Source organism: Trachurus trachurus, assembly GCF_905171665.1.
Source record: "Trachurus trachurus genome assembly, chromosome: 4".
Lineage (NCBI taxonomy): Eukaryota > Metazoa > Chordata > Actinopteri > Carangiformes > Carangidae > Trachurus > Trachurus trachurus.
In genome coordinates, this window is record NC_139898.1 from 26718854 (window position 1) to 26735105 (window position 16252).

At 41.6% G+C, this 16252-nt stretch overlaps 1 protein-coding gene across 1 annotated transcript in view; it reads right to left on the bottom strand.

Moving 5' to 3' along the window:
• LOC310985021 (ephrin type-B receptor 1-like) overlaps nt 1-16252 on the bottom strand; it is a gene marked incomplete at both ends in the record, with an annotated part of 100984 nt that overhangs the window by 19248 nt on the left and 65484 nt on the right. The window contains 5 exons of the mRNA XM_083970440.1: nt 4716-4963; nt 10428-10625; nt 10758-10819; nt 12105-12210; nt 12608-12773. Of these exons, the coding sequence (XP_083826566.1) occupies nt 4716-4963; nt 10428-10625; nt 10758-10819; nt 12105-12210; nt 12608-12773 (780 nt within the window). The remainder of the gene's footprint in view (nt 1-4715; nt 4964-10427; nt 10626-10757; nt 10820-12104; nt 12211-12607; nt 12774-16252) is intronic.

Consider the following 16252-nt stretch of genomic DNA (forward strand, 5'->3'; position numbering starts at 1 on the left):
TTAATGGCGTAGAGCGGAGACTTTGGGAATGTCGTGTCGCCAGTGTGGAGTTATGAGTGAGTGACTTTGAACTGTAGTTGAGCGACGTGTTCGGAGTGTGTTTAGTCCAACTCTCCACCGCTGCTTGTGTTTTGTGAACACGAAGACGAGTTCGGTTCTGTTAGCTAGCAGGAGCTAGGCTAACACCACGGGCCTCGCTGAGGGGAAACGCCGCCTGCACGGACGGGAGGAGCTTCAGAGAGTCGTCGACGGAGGTCGCTTCGCTGCTGCCGAGGGACACAGAGGACGCTTCGCTGCTGCCGTGGGAGACGGAGGTTCGCCGCTGCGAGCTGCTGCGAGCGGAGACGGTCGTTACCACAACGAGCGAGCGATTCATCAGCTGCGGCCTGGTCTGGCTGACTTCACAGACACACGGGAGTACAGGTATCAAAAGGTTTCCATCATGAGCTCCAACTAAGCGCGCCAACGAAGGTAGAAAAGAGTGCACTCAAAATAAAATTAGACAGTTTGAGAAAAGACAAAAACTCTAAAACCCCGGGGTTATACTTTTTTATTTTCTATATCTCTCTTCCAAAGAGAAATGTTTGGATGTGTGTTTTCCCTGCATCATTAATACATTCGCAAAACTGAGATCATTGTGTTTGGTTTTATTGAATGGTGTTTACTATTGAAGTATTAAGATAACTTACAGGTCAAGTGTATTTCCCTGCAGTCTCCACCTGGTTATTTACAAGTGAGAATCATACATTACCCTAGACTGATATTTACTATTTGAGATGTGACTTTTACCATAAAACATTTGATAAGCGTTAAAGCTTCATCTTCATAACATAAGGTGGGTTTTAATACATGAGCCGGTGGTAAAAGGGTTACATAGATGTCAATCCAAACAGGTCCATGTCCGCTCTGTGGAAGACGTCAACAAACAGCTGAGTTGAGATCTCACAATGCTATAGAGTGAAGTCCCGCCCGTCCGTCTCCGGTGCATGGGTCCTCAAAAGCGAAAAATGATCAATGAGATTCAATGGGTAGATAAAAATTATTTTCTGGTCCCGTTTGAATTGTGCCATGGATTTCACATATGTTGTTTGTGATATTTAAAGATAATTTTTCACGCAAAGAAGACGACAATTTAGCACGAAGAATTTTGATAATGTTCGGTTTTGTGTGAGCCCGCTTTGTGAACTACAGCTTCGCTGCTCTCGCTGTCTCTGCAACAGACATGGCGATCTCTCTGCTCCACTTCACCGCCTTTTTACAAGGGCAGGATAAGAGCATAGAAAGAGGGGAACATCATTATAAGTCGGGGAAATGTGGAAAGTTGAATCACTGTGGATGGAGAAGGAAGGGAGGGAAAGGGTGATGACGTGACGTCACATACGCGACATAACATGTAGCCTTTCTCATTCTGTTTTCTCAACAGCATTTAACTGAACAATGGCGCAATAAACTGTCAATAAACTCTTGATGTTAAAAAATATAATTTAAGCCTATAAACAACATTTGTGTAATCCAAAGCATAACGACTGGGGGATCAGAACATTTTCTGTCCATTTAACACCATTCATTTTTTACGCTCCGAATCCGAAAGGTCCCATGGGGGTCCAGCGGAAGTGGCGGGACTTTGCCACTCTATTACAACCAGATCCCATGTCTACAAACCAACCAATCAGAAAACAACATAACATGATGTCATTTCAAAATAAAGGTGGTAGCCAGCACACATGTGATCAGTGGGGAGAATGACAGAGCTCTGTTTAGGTAATTTACAGGAGATGTAAGTTTTTACAGTTGCTATTATAAATGTATCTAAGTATCTGACCTCATTTGGCTGGTTCAACATGTAGACAATTCAACTTAATTTGTACATTACCTTGTGTTTGAACTCTTTTTTTCTTTTGGTATTTATACAACGACAATAAAGGAAGCTTGAACCTTGAACGTTGTGCTGTGGGTCTACAGTTTATCCCACATAGAAGGGATACTAGTTAATCCGTCATCATTGCTTTGAACAGCATGAAGAGGGTCAACCGGCGTTATACAAAAATGACTTTAAATCAGGCTTATGGAGTTAATTATGTTGTTTTTCCCCTTTGGAGAATAGCACAGTTAATCAGAGACGTTTTTAAGGTGAAGTAATTAAATGAGGACTGATTCTGCATCAGAGTCTTGGATAATGTCGCCCGATGGGCTTTGGCTGTCCCAGAGATGTATGTGATAAAACATTACATAGCATAACTGCAATAATGCTTTGCCATGTATAAATCAAGTTAATATGAGAAGTGTGTATAGTATTATGAACACCATTTCTTTTATTGTGCCATAGCTTATCTGAATATATCTTTATAGCGTAGGAGCAAACACACAGTTGCTGCCTTGAATGTCAAAAATCGACACATAAAACCAAACGGTTTGACAAGCTGTAGGTCTGTTGTTGCTATGAGCTGAAATCATTTTTGCCTTTCTGCGATTTCACTCTTTCACCTTCGGGCCAGACTGACTCCGTCTTCTATAAACATCACTGACATCCCCGCTGACATAGTTGCAGTGGAAGGTGTGTGTGTGTGCGTGTGTCTTTTAATTCACTTTGTGCATCAAACTGTGCCTTTGATGCTCCTCTAGCCTAATCCTCTGCAGGCAAAACCTTCTTTTAGGTGCGCACAAACACACACACACAAACACACACACGCGCATTGATCCTCTGGGTCTTGTGCCTGCAAGATGGTCACGCTAGGACAGCAACACCAGTGAGATCGATCATTGTGTTTGTGTGCGTGTATGAGTCAGAGGATGATTTGAGTCAAAAGGGGTCACGCTGTGAGAACCGAACATCAAAGTGTTTCTCTTTCTGTTTTTAGAGGCGCCTCGAAAGGAGGGCAGGATCAAAGAGATGGACAGACTGACGGGCAGACAGGCTGGCAGGACGAGGAGGAAGGAGCACAGGAAGGAAAAAGAGAGGAGAAAAGAGAGAGCAGGAGGTTGTTTCTGTCTTTGTGTCTCTTTCTCAAAAAAAAACTCCCAAGCCTCCGACTGCTCATGTTCCTCTGTTGAATGTCTATTTATATGTGTGTGGATATGTCACTGCGGACTGACCATAACTGAGCAAACTTTTCAGCCATTTTATGTCCTTTGTATCACACAGTAGCCCCTGATCGGTCTGGACGAGCAGCACAACGACCCACATAACGACGACACGCAGCCACAGACTCATAAAGAACTATGTGAAGCATCGACGGGGACACAGAGTCCTGCAACAGACGGTGCGGTAACGCCCTGATCCTGGGAGCCAGATCAAACCTGTCCTGCCTTCTGCTGATGAGCATCATAAAGACACCTAACATACTGTACGTACATCAACTCTGCATTATAAGTTTCATTAAGACAACGATAACAAAACAATCTCTACTCAAGATCCAGTAGGTAGATTACTGTTCTTAATGATTCCCATAATTTTAATCTTCTGATGAGGAACATACGGTGTGATTGAATTAAAGTTCTCAAATCACTGGATCCTAAATAGTCCTAAATACTAATTTCTCATATCTCTAAATGTATGTATTTTTTGCATTAGATTGTTATATTGTTCTTATTTGGTAATGAATATTTATTCAGAGAGGGAAATGCTTAAAGCCAAGCTGTCAGAGGCTTTACGTTGAGATTCTTTGGTGAACTGCTATTTTACCATGAATGAGAAGCCCCATACAATCCATTTGGGCTTGTGAACATCTTCTACATCATACACACTACCAGTCAAAAGTGTGGACACACCTTCTCACTAGATGGTTTTCCTTTATATTTCTTTCTTTCTACATTGTAGATTCAAACTGAAGACATCAAAACTATGAAGGAACACAAATAGATTGATGTTGCTAACAAAAAAGTGTTAAACAAAGCAGAATATGTTTTATATTTTATATTCTTCAAGGTGGCCACCTTTTGCTTTGATGACAGCTTTTTGCTCACTCTTGACATCCTCTCATCAGCTTCATGAAGTCATCACCTGGAACGGTTATCCAACAGTCTTGGAAAGAGGTGCTGAGCACTTGTTGGCTGTTTTACCTTCACACTGCGGTCCAACTCATCCCAAACCATCTCAGTTGGGTTTATGTCCGGTGAGAGATACTGTAACACTTTTGTTTTAATTAACACTTTTTTGTTTCTTCATAACTCAATATGTGTTCCTTCTTAGTTTTAATGTCTTCAGTATGAACCTACAAAGTAGATAGTAGCAATAATAGGAAAGAAAATCCATTGAATGAAAAGTGTGAAAAGTGCGTCCAGACATTTGACTGGTAGTGTATCTGAAAAAATCTTTTAAAAAGAGTCTGTCATTAAAAACTGTGTAATTATTCTCATCTTATACAATTAGTCGAGTATTTCAGTACATTTTTTAGTCTGATTTTACTTAGACATTCCTGAAATGTTCATAAAAAAAAAGCACCATATAACTTTGTTTTGAAAAGCAGAATCAGAGATTGTAGTGAAAAGGCCAAGGGCAAGTTAATCATATAAACAGACTCTAAGTCCTGGGAGCTGCCCTCTGCAGTGGAAGAGTACACATCCATGCACTGACGCTGCCTCTGGCTAATATTAAAACTGTAAATAACACCTTCTCGAATGTTACATAAAGTGCAGCGGGACTCTCCAAAATGACTATACACGTCCGTGTGGACACAAAGTGTGTGTGTGTATGTGTGTGTGTGTGGGCTATTCACCCTGAGGAATGAGTCAAGAGCTCCGTTCTCCATGAACTCTGTGATGATCATGGTGGGCCGGCTCTTGGTGACCACGCCCTCCAGCCTGATGATGTTCGGTTGGTCGAACTGGCCCATGATCGACGCCTCGGACAGGAAGTCCCTCCTCTGCCTCTCGGAGTAGCCCACCTTCAGAGTCTTGATGGCCACGGGGATTTCTTTTTTCCCAACGGGCTTCAGTCGGCCTTTGTACACCTCCCCGAACTCCCCTGAAGAAAGAGAAAACATGAATAAGGTGTTTGAAATTAAAGCACTCTGTCTCGGAGCAGAATAACAAGGCAGCGTATCACATCCAAGGCTCTTCAGGAAACAGGAAGTGACTCAGCAGCTAAAACAAAGCACTGCTGGGTGGTGCTTCTTTTTTTTAATACTCCCCCCTCTCATTAAGAACCACTCAATAAATTATCACATAATAAAAGGGGCTAATAAATTATTAGCTTTTAATTATATTTTATGATGTAAAATGGGTCAGCTGTGAAATCAGTTGGGCTGAGGTTCATACCATTTGGGTGCCTTTCATTATTTAACATCCTCCTGTCAATCACACAAGAAACAGCATATTGTTCTTTGCAGCAGGAGCGAGGAGTGTTAAACATGGATGCACACTCTCTCTGGCCGGGGAGCTGCCCTCTGCACCCTCAGTCTCACACCGACGGGCTCCGAGCTGCGCTGTGGGTTCACTCTCAGGTCAAGGGGCTTTGCTCTGGGGCACATTAACAGTTTTTGCAGACTGAACGAACAACAAAAATTGAATCCACTCAAGAAGCTCTCACAGGGATGATGGAGGGCTGCGTGTGTAGCAGAGGTGGCAAATGAGATAAAAGGGATGGTGTCATTATTATTTCTGAGGCTTTGCACATCTCGACTGTCACTGTCATCTCTTGTTTTAAACAAAGGCAGCCTGGATAACCTTAGCCTGGATAAAGACACTGTACTGATGCACAAAGTTCACTGGTTCACCAATTAATTCATGTTGCAGGGTAAAGCAATATCTTACTGTTTGTAGCGTCATTTTATTGAGCTGAGGTGACTGTGGTCCAATAGGATGCCAGTTTATTTCATAACCAGGTAGGATGATTAATATTAGGGTCATGACCAGATCTGACTTCGGTCATAACATTTCATTAAAATGAGATAATTAAATTTGAGAAAGGTTTAACTTCAAGCAGCAGAGGAGAAGAACCAGAATTAGTCACACACTGAACTGATTTAGCTGACAATTTCAGAACTGCAGATGTTTTTTCTTCCAAAAAAACACCACATCTTTCAAAAAGGGACATCCCGAGGTTTCATTAAAAATCTGTGGATGGATATCTCTGATGACATGATCATGGTTATTTTGTCAGTCTGAGAGGAACGACCAAACTCATACAGAAATTTGTTTTTTTTTGGTTTGCACCTAACAGCCGCACGGTGAAAAGCCACAGATGTCACAGGGAGGCTGACATATCAGCAATATCACATTAAGTTTGTGAAAAATAGCGCACATATTCCTGCAGCCTCTCCTGGAAGACATTCACTGTGCTGCACTCGGTTGTTTGCATGAAAAGAGAAACAAAAATTGTCAGGAATGAAAAAAAAAAGGAAGCTTGATGGACACGTTCAAACAGTGGGGCCCCACACAGCTGGCCAATCAAGGCGTCAAGTCGTGGTGAATGTCAGATTGTCAGTTTCAGAAAGATATTGAAATGGCTGCACACACTCTGCACCAATCTGTCACTGGAAGTGCATAGTTACAGGTGGTTTCTGGAGCTATTTGATCTGACAAGCACCTGTGGTGGTGGCCCCTTTAATGATTGTGTATGGCTATGCTGATTTTCATTTGTATAACTAGTGTAGTGCCCCTTAAATTGATAGTTTTCTCTGTTTTTAAATTTGATTACTAAATAACATCTTTTATTATTTATTCATTAACCATTTTGTTGTTCCATAGAGCATTACCAGTGTAAAAGTACATTTCCCCAATTAAATTAGATGGTGTGGAGGTGATAACAGGAAGTGGAAAATATGAGTTAATATAATGAGTAAATACCTCAAACTACAGTAAGAACAGTAATTGAGTTACTGTATTTACTTTTACCTTCTAGTTTTTAGCTTTTGTTTCTAATTTGAAGGTTTATGTGGTAAACTAAATGGGGTAACAGCATATTTGTCATGTCATGGTACTACTTTGATCTACGAATTGATTTGTGTTGTCGGATACGATGTTTAAATCTGCACCGCATTAACTTCAATTAAACTGCTCGACCTACAGAAAGCCTCTTTTCTATGGATACACGCTTGTCTTTTGTCAAAATAAATGCAGCCATATGCTGCTCGGGGGACATGAAAATTGAATATCACTTCAAAATAAAAGTCCTCGTCCCAGAGATAAAAATCGGCGTGTGAATAATGGATGAGTGATGGGAATTGGATGACAGGCTGCGTCGTCCTGTCTCACTGTGATCTCTGCTCCACATCTCACTGCTCATTAAAAACTATCTACTGTCAGTGCTGTAAACTCGCAGGAGGAGAGAATGATGGAGGGCAAAATAAGAAGGAGAGGATGTGGGGAAAGGAAGGAAGGAAAGAAGGAGAGATCAGGGGTGCAAGAAGGGAAAGAGTGGAGAATGGAAATGAGACAAGATGACATATCACTTCCTGTCTCTCTAAAATAGAGGTGGTCAAGGAGAGGAGGGAGCACTGGAGCAAATATTCATTGGTTTTGTTCTGATATCTTGACTTAAATCTACAGCAATATATTAAGGGCGCTTAAAGGAAATTAACTGGCCTGTCAGGTGAGACATTATTCTTCATTTCTGTTGTAACTTCAAGTGTTACAGGACTTATCTTCAACCAAAAGTGCTTTTTATGAAGGACGTTTCCTATGCTTGAGATAGTAATAAGGAAAGAAGAAAAGAGGGAGGTGTTATCACAGAGGGAGAGGAAGAGAGAGTAAGGTGAGATATTTTTATTATCTCCTTAGGGTGCTTTCTTCTTTTATCTTCCCCCCTCAATCGGTTGTTCTGCCCCCCCCGCCCCATCCCTCTCCTTTGGTTGTTTGTTTTAGTATTTCTCTATACGCAAACAAACTCTGAAACTCCAGAGGGGCTGACTCATGGAGGGAGATGAAGATAGCGGAAATAATCAAGGAAAAGACAAAAAGAAAAACAGGATGATAAAGTCGGAGACGGAGGAGAAAGAGCGAAAAGCATTTTCACTTTCTATCGCAGAGGAACGGGAGCGATTCGACCGTTTAAGAGCTCAAAGTCCGGCCACATCTCATATCACCCAGGCTCATATTCTCCCCTCCCTCTCTCCCTCCCTCCCTCTCTCCCTCCCTCGTCGTCTTCCTCCCTCCTCCGTCACCTCTGGCTGAGGTGAGAAACCTTCCCCTGAGAGAAATAAAGCGAGAAACGGAGGGATTACAAAAAGCCTCTCAGAGTGGCTCAACAGACCAAAGCCCAGGGCACACACACTTGGCAGCAGCGGTGAAGGTCTGAATCTGGTTTTCGTGACCCTGAGCTCTGTGGTCATTTGTGGTTTGATTGGTTTGGGTGCAGAGAAAACAAGTTGAGTTATCAGAGGTGAAACATCTGATGTAAAAACATTCCTCCATCTAACATGGGCCGATGTTATAATCTACAGAGGACTTTGATGACATTATGAACCTACAACCATCAGCCACATACAGTAGTAACATTATGACCACCTGCCTAATATCGTGTTGGTTCTTTTTGCTACCAAATACATAACACACTGCAAAACACTGTGTATTCTGACACCTTTCTATCCACCAGCATGAACTTCTTCAGCAGTTTGAGCAACAGTAGTTCGTCTGTCGGATCCGCTTCACTCCCCCACGTGCATCAATGAGCCTCGGCCCTGACCCATGTGGCCCGGTTCACCACTCACTGTTCCTTCCTTGGACAGCTGCAGACTGGAAACATCCCACAAGAGCTGCAGTTTTTGTGATGCTCTGACCCAGTCGACTCGTCCGTGTCAAACTGGCTCAAATCCTCACCTTTTTTCATTTTCTCCTGCTTCTAACAAATCAACTCTGAGGACAAAATGTTCACTTGCTGCCTCATACAGCCCACCCTCTAACAGGTGTCATGATGAAGTGTTATTCAGTGTTACTTCACCTGTCAGTGCTCATAATGTTATGCCTGATGTACTGTATTTGTGACCTTGTATACCGAGTTTAAAAGTGTACATATTTGAGTATCTTTAAGATTTTAATGGTAGCACTCTCACTGACACTGCTCATCATCTTAATACTTCAACAGTCAGTTCTTTTATCAGCTCTTTTTGTTATTTTTCAAAAGAAAGAAAGAAAGAAAAGATCAGAATGAACATCGATTTGCCTTTTGTATGCTTTGTATACAGTCATAATTAACATTATTGAGCAGCAACCTGCTACAGCATTGTTTAGATTCATACAGTATCAGTAATGGCTGCTTTTAATAATTTACACATGCTTATAATATTTAGTTATCACCTCGTGTGCCTCCAGGCTACCATATACATAACACACAACACAGGCGGCAACTGAAAACTGTGCATTTCTCTGCTTGTATGGGTGTATAGATTTTCATGACATGTTTTGACACATGCTGCGTGTTTTCATTCTCACATGCAAAAGAGTTGTTGGACTTGTGGCAACGAGTGTAACCACACTTTAACTCTCACACACACACATACACACATACACACATACACACACCGCCTGTTAGAGACACAACTCTCTTGGGGAAACTGACAAAGCATCAAAGAGTGAATTAAGTCTTTATCAGAAACAGAGCAGGTGAACTTTTATGTGGCAATTACGAGCTTATCAGAGTTTAACGATTGAACAGACTTTAATAATTTATTAAACGGAGCCAGTTGTGTTTATACTGTGTACTGTGTATGCATTTTATCATGTTTTGTAGACAATATTTGTTCAGCCCTCTGGGATCAGTGGTGAAAATGAGGCACTTATTAATTGTGAATTTTTTTTTTGTTTCTGATTTTCCCGATTCTTCTTTTTTTTTTCTTCCTTTTTCCATCCAACAGCTGCAACCTGCAACGTTAAAACCTCTACACACACAGCCCTAATATTTCAGTGGGAGCTCTGGGACTCCATTTCACATCCAACATTTGCCAAACATCACACAGCATTTTTACAGTGAGAGCTCAGATAGCCAAAGAGAATGCATGAGGACAGTTTTAATTTATTCCTGTGAAAGTTCTCAACATGAATAAAACATCTCCCCTGACTTCAAAGGAGGGTAAAAAAAAATAAAGCAAAATAATAAATTGGCATTGCATGTTGCCAGATATTTCTCATTGACACAAAGGTTTGTCAGCTGAAGAAATTGATTAATTTACTGTAGAGTATCTGCTGTTTCAAGTGACAGTTGCTCTCATTAAGGGAAGCAAGGTTTACTTTCCTAATGTTCCCCTTTGAAGCAGTTTGGCGTAGATATGAGCAAGGGGGATGTGATTTTTTTTTCTCCTACTCTTCAACCAAAGCTCTTGTGCAAACAGAGTGAACTGCACATTATTATTTGACACATATTGAAATAATCAGGGATTTTAATTTGAGGCATTTGTTGTGTTTCTTTTACCAGGTTACTGAAACAACACGAGAAAGAGAGAGGAAGGCTAAGCCCGAGGATTAAGGACACCGCCATCTATGAAAATCTCTACCTGATCCGATGACTTCCTCTATTTTCACACACGAGGGGTCGATTTCCTTGGCGAATTCCCGCACGGCCTCGTTGGGGTCCTCGTAAGTGAAGGGGTCGATGTAGATCTTGACCCCTGGTGAACTGTGACCCTCAGACAGGGTGGGAAAGGTCACAGTCGGGGTGGTACCGGTGAACATGTCTGGCCTCAGAGTCACCTCTGAAGAGAGAATGAGAAAAGGTTCAACATAATTTTTTTTTAAAGTGTGGTGCATGTAAATGTGTACGAAGGTGGGTTTTATTTTATTTTATAAATGCAAAAGTGAAGGAGAAGCAACAGCGCTGGTCGTACTACCTCCATTGTTGTACTGCGGCAGCTTGTCGCCATAAACACTCTCCTTCAGCTGCCTTCTCCTACACACACACACACACACACACACACACACACACACAAACAAAGATGGAGAGATTTTTAGGGGATAAAGTGCCAAGTAGAGAGAGAGAGAGAGAGAAATTCTCCACAAAAGTATGAAATGTTGTGAGAATAAAATGCTAATTGGTTGTCTTCTCTTCAACTGGGCTGAGATAAAATAAATAGTCTTCCTGAATGTCACAGAAAAAGTCTGCAGGAGGGAAAGGAAAAGTCTGTCAGGAATTCATTAGTATTGGGTGACTTGTTTCTGCTCTATGTTGTCATCTCTTGTTTCCTGCTTTCATCTGGGGATGGAACCAAAGAGACACGCTCTGTAATATTTTAATATGTCAACTGATCTTCACAAAAGACACCCTATACTGCAAAGAGGAGAGACAGCTTGTCGCTTGCTATTTCTGGGAGGTCACGGGGTCGCAGAAACTTCAGGCATTTCAGAGAGTGAAACTCGACTTTAAAACTCTTCAATCAAATCCAAAATGTTGAAGCAACTGTAACAGTGCTATGTCACTATTGTTCCAAGTTTTTCTCATCAAAACTCTGGTAAAAACATGTTTTGTTATTCACAAAATACAGCGCGTTACCAAACTGGCTCGGAAATATTTTGTCATCCAGTGTGGAGTGTGTAAATGAATCTCTCAGTCTTCCTCGGCAGATGGAGTTTGCTCAGTTGTCATCACATGACCTCAGGACACTGTGCAGTGATGCAATGTTTGATTTTATCCAGATAGTCTTCGCTGTCATCAACTCACTTTTAATTATCTCTGTGTTTTTTTGTTTGATTGTAATCATCAATCTAATAATCTCATAATCTCTCGTTGGTCGATGTTTGTTTCCGAATGTGCTCTATAAATGAATTCACCTGATTTGACGCGGCTGAGACGGGAACTTGACGGCACATCACAAGACGAGCGAGTGATTGGACGTGTGTAAACTGTTATCACATCACTCAAGGTCCATGTTTGGGTGACACAATGAAACTCAGTCTGCTGAGGAAAACTATGAGATGGCACCGAAAGCCCCAAGAAAAACACGGAAATGGATTTTTGTCTCATTAAAATGTTTGTGCTTGATGTTAAATTTTAATCTAAATCTAAATAGACACTGATACACTCGCTAATTAAAAAGAGAAAATAATGACCCCTGTTAAACCATGTAAATGAGTCACTACATGTTTAGTGCTTTTCCTGAGGACATTTTGACTGGTTTGCTGGGGTGTAATTGTAAAATATGGCGTTATGTGTGTGCGTGTGTTTGTGTGCTTCTTACCTTGAACAAATGATGGCAATAGCTACCAATGAGACGATACACACTCCACCCACTAAAGAGCCTGCGATCAACGAGAGCTGCTGTCCCAGCTCTGACTTGTACTCATCTGCAGAAACACACACATACACACACACAGTGAAAGGAGAGGTATTATTTTCATATTTCTAAGTGCTTTCACATAAACACAACTGAGCATTTCTGGAGGGCAAAATATACACCTGGCAGTTTTTCCTCTCTAGCACACACACATAAAATATCATTTACAAGGCTCATTTTACATCACTGCCAGTATGTACACACCAGGTGCGCACACATACACACACACACACAAAGTAGCACAATTTATTTACCTCACAGCCAGGTTTTCACTGTATCTCAACCTCTCACTTCTCCTCTCTTACTCCTACACTCTCTTTCCTCTCCACTACAAAAACCCCCCACTCGCCCACACACACACACACACACCTCCACACACTGCAGCCAACCAACCATCACCCACTTACCATCGGTGAGTGTTTGGAAGAGCATGTCCTTGCTGTAGGCTCCGTAGCCGGCCACAGTGCGGGCCCTAACCTGGACCACGTAGCCGGTCCCCGGCCTCAGTCCCTCCAGAACCACGTTGGTCGTCTCGCTCAGGACCATTGAGCTGTTCAGGAGCGACGACTGGGACTGAAGGGGGGGAAAAAGTACAAGAGATGGATGATTCTACGACGGAGCATACTGTAACACCGCTTGAGTCACAGATTGGAGTCTTAATTCAGTTTCTCGGTCTTGGCTTTCAGCTGACACAAGATTAATCCTCCCAAACCTCCGGTCCAAACTGAGACATTTATTATTTTCAAACTGTGACACCTCGGACACCCCGGCAGGACTGAGTAACTGCAACATCTTGAGTTTAAATTCAGTCTCAGACCCTTGTCACGCCATGTCAGTCTCTATCTCTTTCCTCTATCTTTTTCCAATTTTTCTCATGGTTAAAAAAAAATAAAAAATAAAAAACAGTTCAGGACAAACTCCAGCTTCAGCTACATTTAGTTTCTGTGCTCCTCACACTTGAATGAGCTACTTCTATCTATCTGTTCACACCTTGAAGGGTCACTTCACCCAAATAACAAAGGAGACAGTTTTATATTTACTTCCTGTAGTACACTGTCGAAGCAATAGGGATCAATTCAATCTTGAGTTATTTGTGTCCACCCCACTCCACAACGGAGGTAAACACAATACTGGATACTTCACTGACCAAACTGAAGACCTTCTTTCTACTCAAGGAAGGTCATTGCCTGAATATTCTTCACAGAAAAGTGAGTTAATCATCAAGAGTGAGTTGGCCTTGTTTTGTTTTGTTTTGAGGAAGATGAGTTGCTCTGAATGTTTTTCATTGTGTTGACACTTCATAAACATAAGATAAATGTCAACTTTTACGCAGATGACACTCAGCCTTATGTACTCCGGCCAGGATTCTGAGTATCCTCATAAACTAGATTAATGAGATGAAGTGTTGAATGCCCCAGCAGTCTCCTGTGGTTGAATGAGAGCAAATCTGGCATCTACCCACCAGTCGATCCAGAATAAACTTGATGGTGTATCAGTTTGTTGAAAATGACCTCAGTATCTTTCATTTTTCCATGTTAATGTGTCTTTTCTTTCTATTTTTCATGTTATGAATTTCTGTATTATCTTCTTACTTTGAAGTGCACCGCTGTTGTTTTTTTTTTACATAGGGGAGGTATTTTCATAAGCCTTTTTTGGCTTCCACCTCTCCTGCACAATGTTTAATTTCATTATTTTTTACTGTTTGTGTAGGTTATATAATGTGCAAATAAAAAAGTACAAAGTACAAAAGTACCTTTCCTATTTGTTTCACTTAAGAAATATCACCAAAATTAAGTTGTTTTGGGTTTTTATCTTTTCACTTCTGGACTACTGTAACACCATACACCATATACTGAGCTAAAATCTCTTCCCTATCTGCAGCTGCTAAATAATTTAGGAAAATACAAATCAAATCCTGGCCTCTCCTCATTGACGACTGATTTTGGAATAATTCTTAACTTTTTCTTGCGGGGATCATTCAAAATTAAACAGGGTCCAAAATGATATTAGTAAGCTCCTCACTCTGTATGAGCCAAATCATCAGTCTGAGGATCTCCTGTCTGTTTCTGGATCCAAGTTGGTAACTAGAAGTGACAGAGCCTTCACTGTCAACGCTCACCAACACAGTCGTAACCCTCCAGTCCACTCTCAAAACACACTTGTACAGACAGTTTCATGATCATAGGCTAAAATATCTAACAATAACAAAGAAAAGCAAAATAAAGCCAACAGACAAAAACATTAAAAAAAAAAAAAACTCAGTTATTGTGTAATAAAACTAACACTTTAAATAACAGAGATTGTAGCCTGCATTTTAGCTATTTTCATCTTATGGTGTGCTCTCGTCTCGGCATAACAATGTATCTTCAAACCTTGGGACATAAAGCTGCGACCATCTAAAGGGAAAAACAAAACCAATGTTGAGTGAAAAATCTGTTTGCTGCTTTTAATTTTTGTGGTTTTTAAGATTCTTCTTCACAGGTCAGTTCACCCAAACCATTAAAAAGTAATGTTTCAGTGTTTCAAGTCTGTTGTTGCACCACGTCAAGCACCTAGCAACCTTTTGTTGTACTTGTAAACACACACAGCAATGCCGTGGTCTACCGAAGCACCCCGTCTTCTACATCACTGCAGCAAAGCTACAAATTAAGGGACCAAAAACAAGGATACTGGACATACCATAATATGTGTTTTCTGTTGCTGCTATGATATAATGGGCAAAGATGAAATATTTCCTCAGTTTCCCTGATTTCCCCATCTCTCCCTCGTCTCCACCTCCCTCCACACCAAGCTTCAACCACCTCGTCATCCCTGCAGTATGGTAGTTATTGTCCGTGTGTTTCCTCGTGCCCTCACTAACTGTGTCTCCCTGTGTCTCAGGATTCATCCCGTCCGCCCTCTTCTCCACCGTGTCTCCTCATCTGCCCACGCCACTTCATCCTGCCAGCCGGCTCACTCGCTCATCTGCCTGCCTGCCCTTTGCTTCAGCCTGCCAGCCATCTTCATCTCCATAACCATTTCCCTTAATCCTCCGATGAACCCACTTTACCCTCACCGCCTTGTTGTCTGTGTCTGTGTTTAGATCCAGAAACTAATGATGCAGAAGAATCTTCGCCGAGACACCATCCACTGTCCTCTGGTGTTTTAATTCAAAGTACTTTTCATCAAAGTGCAGTAGCTGTTGTGAAAGTGTGTCAGAAACAACCTCAGTGAATTATCCACAAGTACTGGGTCATTGTCTTTAAAGAGACGTGGAGCCACAGAGCTCATATATAAAACTATGGCACATAAAACCAATGTATGTGCACTCTTTCTAAAAGAAAGTGAATTTAAAGCAGAAGTGAGTGATCCGGTCGTTTTCGCTAATGCTGCGTTCCAGGCAGGCTTTTGAAATCGTAAATTACAGCTTCAAGTCACAACTTACGACTTTGTAGCGTTCCAGGCAACCCACTCGTGTTTTTCCGACCTGTTTTACCGGTGAAAGTCACTATAACGGCCACTCGTAACTTCCGACCGGTGAACTCGTACCAGATCGAACTGGTACGACGTCACAGGTCGGAAAAAAACGAGTTTCCTTGAACGCACCATAACAGTCCTCGTCGCTACATCACCACATTCACGGCGTTCCTTGGCTGCACACACAGCCCTGCATGCAGTTCTCTCTCCTCATTGGATAAAAACTGTAGGATACGATAAATGTTTTCTCCTCGGCTCAGAGCAGAGCAGAGGGACTGAGAGACCCGTGTTTCAGTCCAAACACTCTATGTAAGTGATTGCTGTCGGAAGATATAACTATTTAAGACTTATATTAACACAAATATATCACTCACTTCTGCTTTAATTTTTAAAAGTTAGGTGAACTGACCATTTAATAACCACTCCTGTATCATTAGCCTTCTGTTCACCTCATGTCTTTCCTTCACCTTCTCATATTTCTTCCAGTCATCATTCATTTTGTTTACCAACACCTTTTTCATATTTCTCTTCCCTGAGTCTCTTGTATCCCACCTCTTTACTCCTCCTTCTTGCTCCATTTCCACCTCTCTGACCCA